This window comes from Rana temporaria, chromosome 4 (genome assembly GCF_905171775.1).
Source record: "Rana temporaria chromosome 4, aRanTem1.1, whole genome shotgun sequence".
Classification (NCBI taxonomy): Eukaryota; Metazoa; Chordata; class Amphibia; order Anura; family Ranidae; genus Rana; species Rana temporaria.
In genome coordinates this window covers 61,223,951-61,242,118 of record NC_053492.1, presented here as the reverse complement: position 1 = coordinate 61,242,118, position 18,168 = coordinate 61,223,951, and the positions used below count along the sequence as shown (strand labels likewise).

General features: G+C 46.3%; 1 protein-coding gene across 1 annotated transcript in view; it reads left to right on the top strand.

Moving 5' to 3' along the window:
• Positions 1–18,168, top strand: part of LOC120936253 (adhesion G protein-coupled receptor F4-like) — a 330,798-nt gene that overhangs the window by 108,946 nt on the left and 203,684 nt on the right. The window contains exon 6 of the mRNA XM_040348471.1: positions 4,772–4,975. Within this exon, the coding sequence (XP_040204405.1) occupies positions 4,772–4,975 (204 nt within the window). The remainder of the gene's footprint in view (positions 1–4,771; positions 4,976–18,168) is intronic.

Below are 18,168 nucleotides of genomic sequence, written 5' to 3'. Positions count from 1 at the left end.
AACAGGAGAAGTTCTGTTTTCGAACCATTGAGTTTAAGATAACTGTTTGTCATCCAGTTATCTATTAGAGTGAGGCATTTCTCTAGTCCAAGAGAATGATCCTTTTTGTTGCAGATGCGGAAATACAGTTGTGTGTCGTCTGCATAGGAGTGGTAAAGTAACTTCTGGTTACTGATGATTTCAAAGAGAGGGCGAAGATAGATATTAAACAATACGGGCGATAAGGGAGATCCCTGAGGGACTCCGCATGACACTGTACGTTTTTCAGAAGTGAAAAGACCCCAGTTTCACTATTTGTGATCGGTTTTCCAAGAAGGAGGAGAACCAGGGTAAAACACATTCAGCGACTCCAGCTACTTCAGCTAGCCTAGCCAGTAGTAGTCCGTGGTCTACACTGTCAAAAGCCGCGCTTAGGTCCAGCAGTATCAGGAGACAAGATTCTCCTTCGTCTGCGGCCTCTAGAGCGTCATCCCATATTTTGAGCAGCGCCGTTTCTGTTTCGTGACCCGGACGGAAGCCTGATTGAAACGGATCGAGTAATTTATGGGTGTCTAAATGCAGTTGCAGCTGTTGTACAAATACTTTCTCCATTACCTTGGAGAAGACATTTAGAGCTGTTATGGGCCTCCGGTTGTTTGGGTCTTTGGGGTCGAGGGTAGTTTTTTTTAGAATTGGTTTTATTGTACCTTGTTTTAGCAAGGTGGGCACCATGCCCTCCTTGAATGATTGGTTAATGAGCTGCGTGATAGCTGGTGCCAGTATTTCGGCACTTTCTTTCAGCAGTTTAGTGGGGATGATATTATTGGGTGCTGTGCTATTACGCAGAGTCCCGATGATGTTTTTAGTGGCATCGATGGAAATGGGTTTTAGTGTGAATTTTGGTGGTTGCGACGGATTTATGTGGGTATTAGGTTTGTGATTTGGGGGGGAGTTGGTGACGGTTCCATTTTGCTGAATACTTTCACGGATTTTTTCAATTTTATTAATGAAATAATCCGATAATTCGTTTCAAAATTCTTGTGAATCAGAATTGGGGGCCTCTAAACAAGCTGGATTCATAGTCTGAGTGACCAGCTTGAAGAGTTCTCGGGGGCGGTTAAGGGCATTTGCGATGATGTTGGAGAAATGATTTTTTTTGGCCGTGAAGATTTCTTTGTGATATTTCTTTGTTATTATCTTGTAAATGGTGTGGTTTTTATCTGAAGAGCACCTTTTCCACGCAGCTTCTGCTCTTCTACGCTCTTGCTTTAGCAACGTCAACTGGTCATTAAATCAGCTGGAGTTGTTTTTCCGGATGCAAGTTTTGCGTTTTGGTGCTACTAAGTCAGCTGACTGTAGTAGCGCCTTGTTGATGGCGTCAAGTGTTTCTGTGGCTGTTTGTTTTTGTTGGGTTGTTTTTATTTTGTTCCCTAGTGTTGTTTTGAAGAGTTCCGAGTGGAGCTTCTTCTGAGATCTAGTCCAGTGAGTTGTCACCGGTTTTGTCGTTTTTTTTGGGCTGGCATTTTTGGTGATTGTGAATTTGATGGCAAGGTGATCGGTCCATGGTTGCGGCTCATTTCCCAGGACGTCAATTTCAAAATCTTGTTTGAAAATGAGATCGAGCGTATGGCCTGAGGCATGAGTGGGGCCTTGTATTAGTTGCTGCAGACCTAATCCTTCCAGATGGTCGATGCAGGCTTCGGCTACGGGGTCCAGCGAGGAGTTGGCCCAGAGGTTGAAATCCCCAAGCACCAAAAGGTGTTTGATGTTTAGGGTATATGTGGAGATGAATTCAGTCAATGACGTGAGAAGGTGCGTTTTTGGGCCTGGTGGTCTATAGCAAAGTAGCATATGGACCGTATCTTGGGGATTTGTTTGCAGCTGCAGAGTGAGGGTTTCCATGAATGTAAGTGAGTTTTGAAGGACTGGTTTGGTGATCGAGAGGTGAGTCTTGTGGATCACCGCCAGGCCCCCCCCCTCTTTGCCCCACTCTGTTTTGCATTTGAATGCGATAATTTGCTGGCACCAATTGTGCTAGAATGGTGTTACAGTCGGCTGTCAGCCAGCTTTCTGTGATGAAGAGGCAGTCTAGATCGTGTTGAAGGATGAAATCATAGATTTATTGTCGGTGTTTTACTGCCGATCTTGTGTTGACCAAAGCGCATATTATGCGCTTGGGCTGGGGTACCTGCGCGTAGTTTTTAACTGTTGATCGTCGATTGATTCTCAACAGTCGCTCATTCCTTAGAGCTTTTCTGGTGACAACTGGGAGTATAGAGGCAAATGGTTTTAGTTCCCGGATGGTTTCTGCAGAGTATTTTAGGTAACCCATGGTCGCAGAAAAAAATGCAGGGAAGTAATGTTGATTGGGGGGGTCTTATATGGTGATGGGTGGAAGACTGTCCAAGTGAGCCGTCACTCGTTGAGTCTTCTCTCCCCGATTGGTCCAGAGGAAGGTGAAAAACCCCAGGCGTGCTGTGCCAATCTGCAGCGATCGGGGGAAAAAATTCCTTCCTGACCCCTTAACGGCGATCGGTGCAACCCTGGATCAATTGCCTAGGGGGGTGTGGGGGGGTGGGAGTCCTGTTTTTTTGGTGCTGTGTCTGCAGCAGCCGAGAGCTGGGAGGACCCTGCCTGGCTGCACTATCCCTGGGGAGAGCCGACTCGTTTGAGAGCGTCCTGCTCTCACTATCCCTGGGGTGAGCAGACTAAGATGAGAGCATCTGGTGCACCGCTGAATCTGTATATCAAGAGTTCCAACTTTATTAGCTGCAAGCTTGTTCTGGATCAGTGATTGAAAAAAATAATGAAGACTCCTGTCTTACCTCCTGTTTCAAACTCCTGGTTTTTAACTCAGGCACTTTTGGTCAAAGAATGCACTTCTGGTCAAAGAGTCCACATGTGAAGCCACCATCAACTGGGAGCCACTTTATACTCACCTGTGAAGACCTGTGAACAAACACACACCTGTGAACAATTAAACCCTCCCCTTAATTAGCAGAAAGGAAAAAGAAAAAAAGCTGTTTAAAAAGTGTCAGAGAAAAAGAGGGGAAAAAAATCTGCAAGCAGAAGCACTCTGTGCTATGTGAAAGATTGCTGGGTTACGCCATATTCTGGAGAGAAAGATGCACTAATTGCACAGCTGTGTGTTCAGCTATTTAGTTCTGACCTGACTATGGCTCAGGGCCCCACCCAACAGACAGGAAGTCTGTTCCCGGGAATCAGGTGGATTCCCAAATCTCTCTGAGAGGAGTCAGAGATGCTGCATGGGGACAGCTAAAGCATGCTAATCTGCAGGAGACAGATGTCATTTGATGATTGAACAGCAAGACGCTGACAGGATTAAGCTAGGTGTGTGCTTAACTCTAGGAAACTGTTTGTTCTGAGGAACAGAAACTTAGGCCTAAGCTAGAGGCCTGAAACTGCCGGATGGCAAGTGTGAAAGCCAGGAGGCTAATCTGTTGAGTTTGCAAGATACAGGAATGGTGGAACCCCCTGCGAGGGCTGCTAAAGTATTTGTGAACTTTTGTGCTTTTAAATAAAAGTGGGCTACCAGGCCCTTAAAAACTCAGTTCTGGACTGGCGTACTCACTGGAAAACGCATCTATCGTTGGAGTCTAATAACCCCAATCTTACACCATGTACCTGTACAGTGCAGTCCCCTTTATATCACAGTACCCCTAGCAATCAGCAATCACAGCTCCCCCCCCCCACCAACACAGTGCCCCTTTCAATTACGGGCCCCCTGTCCCAGTGCCCCTTGCAGTCATGCTCCCCCAATCACAGTGGCTACTGCAGTCACGGCTCCCCATCACCGTCCTCCTTGCAGTCATGTCCCCCCATTGCCATCCTTCTTGCAGTCATGGTCCCCCATCACAGTCCTCCTTGCAGTCATGGCCCCCATCACAGTACTCCTTGCAGTCATACACCCCATCACATTCCTCCTTGCAGTCATACCCCCCATCACATTCCTCCTTGCCGTCATGGGGGCTTAGGCTGCCAAACCTATCATGTTAACAACCAGGTGATTACCCGCTTGTTAAAGTAATTACCCGCTTGCCCATAAGGAAAGCATACCTGAATAGCAGCAGAGTGCAAAGAGGCAGAAAGTTCATGGTTAGCAGCTACATGTCCACGAGGGTCTCCAGGCTCAAGACCCTCACCAGGAACCATGATAAGGCTTCTTCTATCAACCCTCAAAAGGGGATAATCCCTCCAGTAGAATATCCAACTACATTTTGGCAGTATTCCCCCAGGCTAGCTCTAGCAGGAAGCACACAGAATTTCAGTACAGTACAGTAATTTAGCACAGTAATATCTTGGATTATCAGCATAATTTGTTTCAGAAGAATGTTTTTAATCCAAAGCACTCGTATATCAAAGTAAGTTTCCCCATAGGAAATAATGGAAACTCAGATAATCCGTTCAACAGCCACTGCTTGTCTATGCAGTACTTTATGTGGACAGAGGTGTGGGGGTGCCGGAGACACTCTGAGACATTTGGAGTGTTTCCGAGCGTCTCTCATTGTCTCAGAGCATCTCCAAGCCTCACCAGCGCCCCCGCACCTCTGGTTAAATGTGGTACTGCACACCCCAGCGGCTGAATCCTGCTCATCTTACAAAACAACGCTTGCAAAGCAAGTGAGTATTTTGTTTTAAAATAGCTTGTATTGCGAAACGCTTGTAAACCTCATTACTCGCAATCCACTGTAGGTTCCACTGTACTCAGCTCTTTTTAATATCCTCTGTTTCCTCGTACATATAAACATTTTGGAACTTCCTCTTTTTATAGGTAGTTACACCTGCTCTCTTACGTCTAGTGGAACATCACTCGATCAAACCACAACCATCAGCACAATTAAGACATTACAGATTTATCATTTGAATGGGATCATTGAAAAGGACTCGTACTGTGATGGCGCTGCCTTTAACCTGACATGCTGTAGTTCTGACATCAGTAAATTTAATGTGACATGGACTTCAATTGACCCTTCAGGTAAGGTCTCTACATCTTTTTCATTTTACTTTTCAATATTTTTATTGAAGTAACAATGTTATTTAAGGCACAATCAATAAACAATGACATAAACAGAGGTGAACATTGAGCACCCACAGAGAGTGCCTTTCCTTCAAAATGATCATAAACATAAGACCTTTGAAAAAGAGACAGAGCAATCTCAACATAAGGGGCTAGATTCACATAGATCAGCGGATCTTTAGATTACACTGTCGGATCTTAAGGATGCAATTCTAGGCCGGCCGCTAGGTGGCGAGGACATTGAGGTCGGCGTAGAATATGCAAATGAATAGTTACGGCGATTCCCGAACGTCCGTGCTGCCCGTCGATCTAACTTTACGTTGTTTCCGTCGAGTTACGCCGCGTAAAATTAGGGCTGAGCCCTAGTTGTTCTAAGCCATGTTAAGTATGGCCGTCGTTCCCGCGTCGAAATTTAAAAAACAACGTTGTTTGCGTAAGTCGTCCGTGAATGGCGCTGGACGCCATTTACGTTAACGTCTAAACAAATGACGTCCGTGCGACGTAATTTATCGCAATGCACGTCGGGTAATTTACCAAACGTAGCATGCGCAGTACGTTCGGGAACGCGCCTAATTTAAATGTTGCACGCCCCATTTGAATTGGGCGGGCTTGCGCCGAGCGCATTTACGTTACACCGCCGCAAGTTTACAGGTAAGAGTTCTGAGAATCAGGCACTTACGCTGTAAACCTGCGGCGGTGTAACGTAAATCACATACGTTACGCTGCCGTGGGGCAACGTAATTCTATGTGAATCTGGCCCACAGTGTCTGTCGAATGTTCTAAGAAAAAAAAAAAAAAAGATTCGACAGAATCTTAAAAAAAATGTAAAGAAAATTTGACTCTTCATGTCTCTCTATGTCGAATCTTCATATCTCTCTATGTCGAATCTTTTCTCTCTATGTCGAATCTTTTCTCTCTATGTCTAATCTTTTCTCTCTATGTCGAATCTTTTCTCTTTATGTCGAATCTTTTCTCTCTATGTCTAATCTTTTCTCTCTATGTCGAATCTTTTCTCTTTATGTAGAATAATATTGGACTAATAGAGTTAAGATTAGGCACATTCGACCGCAAGGAAAACGAAAATAAAGCATTTGTTTATGTCGGATCTTTCGGTTTTCGTTTTCTGTGCTTTCATTATCGTTTGTTAAAACGATAACGAAAATACCTGAAATTCGGACGAAAATGGATTCGGACGAAAACGAATGCACATATCTATTAAGGTTTAGATAAATAACGTATCTATGGATCCCAAGTCTATCGTTAACCATGATCCAGTTAAGTTTGTTCTTCACGTGGTCAAGGGGAACCATCGACTGCTTCCAATAATTAGCGATAGTTATTCTAGCTGCCAAAAACATATATGTAATTAGTTTTGTCGATTTTTTTTGGGGACCTCATCAGGAAACTTTTGAAAAAGCGATGGTTTCGGGGATCTATGTATATTAACTCCTGTCACAGAATATACTAGGTTAAATATTCAAATACAAAATGTTCTGACTATAGGGTGCTACCAAACATGAAACATTGTACCCATCTGGCTACAATGTCTAAAGCTGGTGGGTGACGCAGACGGATGCATCCTTCCGACTCTAGTCAGGGACCAAATACCAACGTAGAAGTGTTTTATAATTTGCTTTAACTAATGTTGTATCAACCACTTCAGCCCCATAGGATTTGGCTGCCAAATGACCAGCGATTTGGCACTGTGTCGCTTTAACTAACAATTGCACGGTTGTGCGACATGTCTCCCAAACAAAATTTACGTCCTTTTTTCCCCACAAATAGAGCTTTTTTTTGGTGGTATTTGATCACCTCAGCGGTTTTATTTTTTTGCGCTATAAACAAAAATAGAGCGACAATTTTGAAAAAAGCTATATTTTGTACTTTTTGCTATAATAAATATCCCCCAAAAATATATATAAAAAAACTATTTTTTTCCTCAGTTTAGATACGTATTCTTCTACATATATTTGGTAAAAAAATAAATCGCAATAAGTATTCATTGATTGGTTTGCGTAAAAGTTAGAGTATATACAAATAGGGGATAGTTTTATGACGAACAAATTGAAAACGTTGACACTATTTTGGGACCAATCACATTCATACAGCGACCAGTGCTATAAAAATGCACTGATTACTGTATAAATGTGACTGCCAGGAAAGGGGTTAACCACTGGGGGGCTAGGAAGGGGTTAAGTGTGTCCTAGGGAGTGATTCTAACTGTGGGGGGGGGGGGGGGGGGCTTACTGTGACACGACACTGATTACTGCTCTCGATGAGAGGGAGCAGACATTCAGTGTCACAGCTCGGGGCAGAGTTGTGAATGGCTTTTTATGTTGTGAATGAATGAATGAATGAAAAAATTTATAAAGCACGACACATGCGAACTGAATCGCTTCTGGGCGCTAGTTGTTCGTGTCTCATGACATCAAAAGAGCAGAGTCTTGATCTGTCTTCTGAAAGTCAGGTGGTTTTTCTCCAACCGAATGCTGGTTGGTAAAGCGTTCCATAGTCTAGGACCTTGAAAGGCAAACCTTCTTTCTCCTTTAGACTTGTATTTGGTTTTTGGTACCTTGACCAGATTTTGGTCGGTGGATCGCAGAATGCGATTCGAGTTGTGAGGTTCTATCTTGTCGCAAAGATATTGCGGAGCCTTCCCATGGATGCACTTATGTGTCAGGCAGAGTGCTTTGAATGCAATTCTGTCTTTTACTGGCAGCCAGTGAAGGGTTCTCAACGAAGGTGAGATTGATTCCCATTTTTTTTTTCCCAGTCACCAGTCTGGCGGCCGTATTCTGAACGACTTGCAGACGGGAGATTTGGTACTTTGGGAGTCCGAGGTACAGGGCGTTAGCATAGTCCAATCTGGAATTCACGATTGTTCCCACCACGACTGCTACGTCTTCTTTGGGGATAAATGGAATAGTAGGCGCAACAGATGGAGCTCTGCTGACTACTGACCCTATTTGTGCATCCATTGTCATGAAGGTGTCGAAAATGACCCCAAGACTTTTGACTTTGGAGCTAGGGGTGATGATTTGGCCCAGAATGGGCGGCGGTGTCCAGGTTGTTGCCAGTTGACTCTTTCGGCTGGCGTGAAACATAAGGAGTTCTGTTTTTGAACTGTTGAGTTTCAGATAACTCTTAGTCATCCAGTTTTCTATCAAAGAGAGACATTTCTCTAAACTGGGATGATGATCCTTTTTGTCGCAGATGCGAAAATAGATTTGCGTATCGTCTGCATAAGAGTGATAGAGTAGTTCTTGGCTACTGATAATATCAAAAAGAGGGCGAAGATAGATGTTGAAAAGCACCGGCGACAGGGGGGATCCTTGGGGGACTCCACATGACACCGTACGCTTTTCCGACATGAAAGATCCTAGTTTAACTGTTTGTGATCGGTTTTCAAGAAAGGAAGAAAACCATGGTAAATCACCTTCTGCGACTCCTGCTACCGTGGCTAGTCGCATCAGTAACAGTTTGTGGTCTACCGTGTCGAAGGCTGCGCTTAGGTCCAGCAGAACCAGGAGACAAGATTCTCCTTCGTCTGCGGCCTCGAGAGCATCGTCCCATATTTTGAGTAAGGCCGTTTCTGTCCCGTGTCCGGGACGGAAGCCTGATTGAAATGGATCCAGTAGATTGTGGGTATCTATATGCTGTTTCAGCTGTTGTACCACAACTTTCTCCATTATCTTGGAGAGAACATTTAGGCCTGTTATGGGACGGCGGTGAGTTGGGTCCTTGGGATCCAGGTTAGGTTTTTTCAAGATGGGCTGGATTGTGCCCTCTTTCAACAGGGATGGCACTATGCCTTCCTTAAATGACTGGTTTATAAGCTGTGTGATGGGTGGTGCCAGGATGTCGGCACATTCCTTCAACAGTTTGGTGGGGATGATATCATTGGGCGATGTGCTGTTCCGCAAAGCACCAATGATATTTTTTGTGGTATCGATGGAGATCGGTTCCAGAGTGAACTTTGTTGATTGTAGAACGTTTCTGTGGGTATTTTGTGGTTGATTGACGATGGGGTTGTTTTGCATGATGCTTTCCCGGATTCTTTCAATTTTGTTGATGAAGAAATCCGATAGTTCATTACAGAACTCTTGGGTGTCTGAGTTGGGGACTTCAAGACATCCTGGATTCATGGTCTGGGTGACCATCTTGAAGAGCTCGCGGGGACGGTTTAGGGCGCTGTTAATCGCCATAGAAAAATGATGTTTCTTGGCTTTGAAGATTTCTTTATGATATTGTGTTGTTATTGCCTTGTAGGTGATGAGGTTATCCTCTGAAGGGCTTCTTTTCCAGGCGGCTTCCGCCCTTCTGCGCTCTTGCTTCAGAAGCGCCAGCTGGTTGTTGAACCAGCCGGACTTTTTTTTCCGGATGCAGGCTTTGCGTTTCGGTGCTACTAAATCGGCTGACTGTAGCAGGGCTGCGTTTATAGCATCCAGTGTATCTGCGGCTGTTTGATGTGGATGGATTGTTTTGATTCTGTTTCCCAAGGTAGATTTAAAGAGTTCCGAATGGAGCTTCTTCTGAGATCTAGTCCAGTGTATTGTCACCGGCTTGGGTGCTTTTATCACTGGGGGAATTTTGGAGATTATGAAATTAATTGCATGGTGGTCTGTCCATGGCAATGGTTCATTTTCTAAAATGCTTATTTTCAGATTTTGTCTGAAAATTAGGTCAAGTGTGTGACCTGAAGCATGTGTTGGCCCGCATATAAGTTGCTGTAGCCCTAATCCTTCCAGGTGATCGATGCAGGCGTCCGCAATGGGATCCTGTGAGGAGTTGGCCCACAGATTAAAGTCCCCGAGCAGCAAAAGGTGTTTGCTGTTAAGGGTATAAGTGGATATAAACTCCGTTAATGATGGCAGAAGCTGCGATTTTGGCCTAGGAGGCCTATAGCAGAGGAGAATGTGAACAGTCTCCTGGGGGGAAGTTTGAAGTTGAAGAGTAAGGGTTTCCATAAATGGAAGGGGATTTTGAAGGGCTGGCTTAGTGATTGTAATGTGATTCTTGTGAATCACCGCCAGGCCTCCTCCTCTTTGCCCTATTCTGTTTTCCGTTATAATGCGATAGTTTTCTGGCACCAATTCTCCGAGAATGGTGTTGCAGTCGTCTGAGAGCCAGCTTTCTGTAATAAAGAGGCAGTCTAGATCGTTTTGTAGTAAGAAATCATGGATTTCTGATCGGTGTTTTACTGCCGATCTTGTGTTGATCAAAGCACATGATATGCGCTTGAGCTGGATTAAATAGTTGAAATTTTTGATGGTCGATCGTCGATCGAATCTCAAAAGTTGCTCTATTTTTAAGGCCTTTTTGGTGATGGCTGGTAAAATGCTGTTGCGAATTGTCTCAGACCCCGAATAGAGTGCGCAGAGTATCGCAGATTAGCCATTGTCGCCAGTCATCAGGGGGGGGGGGTGATGATTAAATAACGATGGAGGTAGGATTCGCTGAATCCTCTCTCTCGGCCTTGGTCCAGAGGAAGGCAAAAAAAAAACTGGCAGTGCTGAGCCAATGTCCTGTCACAGGGAAAAAAATTCCTTCCTGATCCCTGAGAGGCGATCGGACAAAGCCCTGGATCAAGTACTATTGGATTGAGGGAGGAAGGGGGGATGAGATGTGTCCCTATTGCTGGGGTGTACCAAGATGGCCGCCGACTGAGGCACAAGCCTCAGGTTTGGGACTGTTTAATTAGGAGGGTGAGCTAAAGTATTAATAATCCGGGGAGGATGGGGTCCTCCAGGGATAGGGGGGATGATTCTGGCCAAATTTCGGGGGTTTCCGGGCTGTTTGTATGCCTAAATGCGGCGCGCCGCTAGGCCACAGCTGAAGCCGCGGTCTTTCCTAGTTTCGGCGGCCGCGAATGAGGCCGAGTCTGGCGCGGATGCGAAAAAAAAAAAACGCGAAAGCGCCGGGAGAAGAGCGTATCTATGAACGTCGGGGGTCCAGACTGATTAAGGGTGGCAAGTGTGGGGTGCGATGCGGCCAAACAAAGGGGTTATAAGCCGCAATTGGTCGCTGAAATGGCTGTCCTGAAAAGGACGGTCATCAGCGAATCCTGGGGGGTGGATGGCCCTGAAAAACAGGGTCTTACCTGAGGAGCGATAGAGGAGAGATGGCCCACGAGGGGGCCCAAGTAGAAGGAGGCGGTCCTATGAGCTGCAGTTGGTTCATGCAGCAGCAAGGTTTGTAGGAACCTGCCTGCCTGTCTGTTGTCTAGTCTACTGTCTGTCTAATCCAGGTGAGAGCAGACTCGTGGCGGAAGGTCCGGAGCGTCCTACTCCACCACTGACTGACTGACTGACTGAAAGTTAGTATTTTGAATTTCATTTGCTGGGTGATCAGGAGCCAGTGTAGGGATTGGAGGAGAGGGGTGGCAGACACTGAGCGGTTGGTAAGGTGGATAAGTCTGTCAAGGGATAGCCTATAGAGAGGCAGGCCAATGAGAATAGAGTTTCAATAGTCAAGGCGAGAGATAACAAGGTAATGAATGAGGAGCTTGGTTTGTTAAAAAGGGGCGAATTTTTGAGATGTTATGGAGGTGAATTCTACAAACTTTTGACAACGATTGGACTTGAGACTGAAATTACAAATTAGAGTCTAGGATTACACCTAGTACCCTGGCATGAGGGGAGGGACTGATTGTTGCATTGTTGATTTTGATGGAAAAGTCATTGAGGGGGGCACGGGCGGGGGAATATTAATAGCTCAGTTTTAGAGAGATTTCGTTTAACCATTTACAGATTACCACCGTTGTTATACGTCGCTACTTTGAAGAGGAATACTGTTGTTATGGTAGCAGCTAGCTACCATAACCCCGGTATCCTCTTCAAGAGCGGGCAGTTCACTTTCAGATAAGTGGTCTCTGCTGCAGATTCGCCTTACCGGAGCCGTCGGCAGCGGCGGAGGTAATCGGGTCCTGTCCCTGGGCTGACATGGAGATGAGTGAGGGAAAGATGGCCCCCACCCGTCTATATATCATTGCAGGGTGGTAGCTACGTCAAAACGTCACTTCCGCCCGATGCTCTTAACCACTACAGATCCGCGCTATAGACAAAAGACGTCTGCAGCGCGGACCTGAAGTGGCGAGTGGACGTCTTTAGACGTCCTCTTGTTGACATTACCCGCGCGCGCCGCTGGGGGGCTCGCAGCAAGTAAACACTGTCCCGGCGCATCGTTGGGAAGCCGATGCGTGTACCTGGCGGCCGTGATGTCCGCCGGGTACACGCGATCAGAGGAGAGGAGACCGATCTGTGTCCCTTCCCGTCACCTCCCCCAGTCACCCCCCACACAGTTAGAACACACCCAGGGAATACATTTAACCCCTTCCTCACCCCCTAGTGTTAACCCCTTCACTGCCAGTCACATTTATACAGCAATTAGTGCATTTTTATAGCACTGATCGCTGTATAAATGTGAATGGTCCCAAAATTGTGTCAAAAGTGTCCGATATGTCCGCCGCAATATCGCAGGCCTGACAAAAAAAATCGCAGATCGCCGCCATTACTAGTAAAAAAAAAAAAAAAATCATAAATCTATCCCCTATTTTGTAGGCGCTATAACTTTTGCGCAAACCAATCAATAAACGCTTATTGCAATTTTTTTAACAAAAATATGTAGAAGAAAACGTATCGGCCTAAACCGAGGGAATTTTTTTTTTTTTTTTTTTTAAATGGGATATTATTATAACAAAAAGTAAAAAATAGTGGCCCAGATTCAAGAAGCACTTGCGCGGGAGCAAGTGTGATTTGCGCCACGCAAGTACTGATTTGCTCCCATGCAAATTTTCCGCTGATTCTGTAAACCAGTTAAGCCAGAAATGCGGCCATTTTCCCGCGCACGCAGCCTAGCTGCTCCGGCGCAATTTTCGCGCAATTTTGCGCGGGGTGTAAGTTGCGCCTTCATGGAATTCCCTCAGCGAATATGCAAATTAGGTACTGCCGATGATTCAGCAACATGCGCGTGTGATGCGCATCTTGCGCTGGAAGCGCGCAAGCTTTTTTCCCTGGGCAAACTTGCTCCTGTTAAAAGCAGGGGCAAGTTAGCAAAAGATGGCCAAATGTCATCTGAAGGAGCGCGCAACTTCAGCAGCACCTAGACAGACGAGCTGAACAAGCAGAGCACCCACATTTTCGGGACCTCACATCTGTGCACCAACATGCCAGGGGCAGCTATGGTTCTTGATATTATATTGACTGAGCCGACTCGTAGGAGGGCACGGGAGAGGATTTACAGAGGGCGCTACAACGTTTTTCAGATGACTGATACTGAGGTGTATCGAATGTTTCGCTTCAGCCCTGAAGTCATCCTTGAGTTGGTAACAATCCTGCAGGATGACATCCGCAGCCCGACCCATCGGGGACAGGCAGTGCAGCCACTGGTGAAGGTAGTGGCAACCCTTCATTTTTTGGCAAGTGGCTCATTTCAGCGCACAGGTGGAGTGGTGGCGGGGATGTCCCAATCCAGCATGAGCAGGTGTGTGCACCAAGTGATCCCTGCAATACTCAGACGAATGGGCACACAATTTATCAAACCAACCACGGCTGACCTGCGGCAGAAGGCAATCAGTGATTTTTATGCATTAGCCAGATTTCCACGCACTGTGGGTGCAATAGATTGTACCCATGTGGCACTACGCCCCCCCCCGGCTCCTCGAGCATATCTACTGCAACAGGAAACATTGGCATTCGATAAATGTGCAGATGATTGTGGATGCACATGGCCTCATATGGCATGTCCGTGCCAAACACCCAGGGTCAAGCCATGACAGTTTTATTTACCGACACAGCCCCATCCCAACCGAGTTTGACCAGAACATGTATGGAGACAGCTGGCTGATTGGTGAGTGACATGGGTGTCAGGTATGACTGCCCCTCCCCCCATGATGCACACATCACAAGGGGCACATGCACGACTAACATTCTCCTGTCTTTTCCCTTCCAGGTGACTCTGCATATGCCCTGGGACGTCACATGATGACCCCATTTCGTAACCCTCAAACACCAGGAGAGGAAAGATATAACGAAGCCCATGCACGTACCCGTGCGGTGGTGGAGCGCACATTTGGCATTCTTAAATCTCGATTCAGATGTCTGGATAAATCAGGGGGGACCCTATTGTATTCACCCAACTTTGTATGCCAAATCGTAGGGGCATGTAGTATTCTCCACAATTTAGCTCTAAGAAGGGGCATGCACATTGAGCTACGCACTGACCTTACCCCCGAACCACGCAACCCCCCCCCCCCCCCCAAGAAACACTACCGGATCTTCTGAGGGAAGAGCAATCCGGAATGGTCTTGTGGAACGTCTCTTTGCACATTAAACACACCCTGATCTTGTCACAAGTATAATGCATGTATGTACACCACTGTAGTCCCTAGCACACACACGACACATGCACCCCAAATTGGATTAGACCCAACAATACCCCATGGTATTAGGGAGCAGCAACGCCGCGTCAAGGCTCCAATTATGTTGCTGTCCATTCATACACCTTTCACATGGCAGAGGGTGACACCCCTTTTCCAGCAGGAGTGCCACCCCCCCCCCATTCACACACCAGTCACACTGTAGTATACACTCCTCACCGTGTGTAGGGACTACAAATAAATATAAAAACTCATATCCTGAGCATATATAAAAAAATAGAAAATCATATCCTGAGCATATATAAAAATAAAAATAAAATCATATTCTGTGTGGAAAAAAAAATGTACACATTAAATTATTTTTTTGTTTTTTTTCTTTGGGCCAAGGGTGCCCCGGCTCCGGCTCCTCAATCTCCGTGGTGCAGAGGAGGCATGGGGTGGGGATGGAGGGGGGGGAGGAGCATCAACCCCTACTTCCACACTCCGTGCAGGTGGTGGCTGCATGCCCTCCATGGCGTTGGCCAGGCGGGCGAGGATTGTGTTGGTCTGGGCCAACATCCTCATTTGGCGGGTGGTGGTATCCCGCTGATGCCGGCGGGTAACTCTCGCCTCCTCCTGCACTGCAGCGGTGTTGGCCTGCACAGCAGCGGTATTGGCCTCCACCGCAGCTGTCATCCTGCTTAACAAAGCTGGTGTGGTCTCCTGAGCCACCAAGCAGGTGACTATGGCCTTAGAGTTGCCACTAATTTCCCCCAGGCTCTGTGCGACATGTTTGTCCCGGTCCGCATGCAGGGTGAGGGCATGCTGCATAGAGGTGGAGGTGGATGCCATGCTGTCCGCCAGACGACGCACCTCTCCCACCATGGCCCCTATATGGCGGGTCTGTAGGGCCTGCTCCTCCAGCAGACCGTCACGGAGGGTGGAGGGTATATGCCTCGTTTTTGACAGAGCCTTCCTGGGCGGAGAGGCTCGGCCACGGACAGAGGGAGAAGGGGAGGGGTCCACAAGGGAGGGGCTTGCCCTGGAGGGGCTTGCCCTGGAGGGGGATGACGTGCTGGGCGGGGGGGTGGTGGGTTGGTCAGGGATGGTGGTCTCCTCCTGGAGGGAGCCAGAGTCCTCCTGGATGAGGAGAAAGGTATCCTCCTCCAATACCACTTCCTCCTCCATACTTGGCCCCGGTATTATCTCCTCCTGGACCAGCATAGCCAGAATGTCCATGGGGCCTGACTGGACCCCTGGCTCTGGTCTGGATGGGCTGGGTCGAGCCGCAGCCGAAGACGGCCCAGCTTCATCATCATCATCATCACCACCTGTGGATGACACCAAAACGAAATATTTTGCTGGTGCAACACACTTCTCACATGTTCACTTGTACCCCCTCCCATGATGCACAGCAGATATGAAAGGAAAATAATACTTACATCTTCACTTCTACCCACAAATATGTTCACTTGTACCCCCTCCCATGATGCACAGCAGATATGAAAGGAAAATAATACTTACATCTTCACTTCTACCCACAAATATGTTCACTTGTACCCCCTCCCATGATGCACAGCAGATATGAAAGGAAAATAATACTTACATCTTCACTTCTACCCACAAATATGTTCATTTGTACCCCCTCCCATGATGCACAGCAGATATGAAAGGAAAATAACTTACCAGTCCCCAAGTTCCCAACAGTGGAGTCGAACCCTTCAAGTCCCTCCACCTGCTCCTGCACAAACGTTTGTGCAATAAGCTGCTCCTCCTGATTGAGCCGGATCATACATCGCGGCCCACCTCCTGTGCCACCGGTATGCTTCCTGATAAGGGCCAGCTTATCCCGGACCCTGCGCCTCATATTGTTGAGCTTTTTCTGGATGTCATCCCAGGTACGCACTTCATTACCCAGGGCATTGATGTCCAGGGCAATGGCTTCATATATAGCCCTCCTTTGGGCAATGGTGGTGTTTGCCCGCTGGGCACCATATAGGACTTCCTTATGCTGCTGGAGTGCAGCAATCAGGATGTCCATCTCCGCAGCCACGAAGTTGGCCTTCCTTTTTTTGGTCCCTTTGGGAGGTGCCATGTCTTGCAAATGGGCTGAATTTCCTTGCTCAGGGGGGGTAGGAAAAAGCAGGATGAAATTCAGCAAAGAACCTGCGCAAGTCTGCTCCTATTTATTTGCTCAGTGCAAGAAGCTGAGCAGGATTTGCCCTGAAATTATGCTAGGCGCAGTTTGACGCATGCGCAGACGGCAGCGCTCTAACTGCGCATGCGCGCGCCCGGCGCAAACCTCTGCTGAGCCGAAAATTCCTCATTTACATAGGGGCACATCCACTTTGACTTGCACGGCCTTGCGCCCTCAGCTTTGCCTTAAACAGGAGCAAATTAATTGAACAAACGATTCCTGAATCAGGTGGCAATTTGGCAAAATTGCTCCAGCGCAGAGAAATTCAGCTGAGCGGCTCAGGTGTAAGTAATGGGCAAATCTACCTGAATCTGGGCCAGTGTGTTTTTTTTCAAAATTTTCTGTCTTTTTCTGTTTATAGCGCAAAAAATAAAAACCGCAGAGATGATCAAATACCACCAAAAGAAAGCTCTATGTGTGGGGAAAAAATGATAAAAATATAATTTGGGTACAGTGTTGTATGACCGCGCAATTGTCATTCAAAATGCGTCAGCGCTGAAAGCTGAAAATTGGTCTGGACACGAAGGGGGTTTAAGTGCCCAGTAATGAAGTGGTTAAAGGAATGTTTATTTTTTAAATGGCATTAATTTTTATTTTTTTTAATTGCATTTTAGTGTAAATATGAGATCTGATGTCTTTTTGACCCCAGATCTCATATTTAACAGGTCCTGTCATGCTTTTTTCTATTACAAGGGATGTTTACATTCTTTGTAGTAGGAAAAAAAGTGACCCAATTTTTTTTTCAAAAAACAGTGTCAAAATAAAAAAGTTAAAGTAAAATAAATAAGAAAAAATATATATTTTTTAAAGAGCCCTGTCCCGGCGAGCTTGCGCGCAGAAGCGAACACATATGTGAGCAGCGCCCGCATATGAAAACAGTGTTGAAACATGTGAGGTATCGCCGTAGGGAGAGTAATAATTCTAGCACTAGACCTTCTCTGTAACTTAAAACATGCAACCTGTAGAATTTTTTAAACGTTGCCTATGGAGATTTTTAAGGGTAAAAGTTTGTTGCCATTCCACAAGCGGGTGCAACTTTGAAGCGTGACATGTTGGGTATCGATTTACTCGGCGTAACATTATCTTTCACAATATAAAAAAAATTGGGCTCACTTTACTTTACTAAAAGTGCGCTTGTAAGACCGCTGAGCAAATACGGTGTGACAAAAAGTATTGCAATGACCGCCATTTTATTCCTTTAGGGTGTTAGAAAAAAAAATGTATAATGTTTGGAGGTTCTAAGTAATTTTCTAGCAAAAAAAAGTTTCTCTTTCATCCATGGACGGACACAGCTTCCTTATACTCTTGACTGTAGGGTTATTCTCCATCTATCAGGAGAGGACTAGGCAGACATGTTAATGGTTAAAACATGTAATCTTTAGCAAAGTTGAAACAGCCCCATGGGGCGGTCCCTCTGGTCATGACCCCTCTCACTGCACTAGCAGCTTAGTTTGGTTCTGCCTAGTAGAGGAGAAGGACCTGGCTCCCTTTGGGCCCTTGGTCCTGGAGAACTTTTATTTTTTTTATTTTTTTGTCCTGAGATCTTCTATCAACTGCCGGCTGGGTGACAGGCTGGATAATATAGATGCTTGTAGTCTC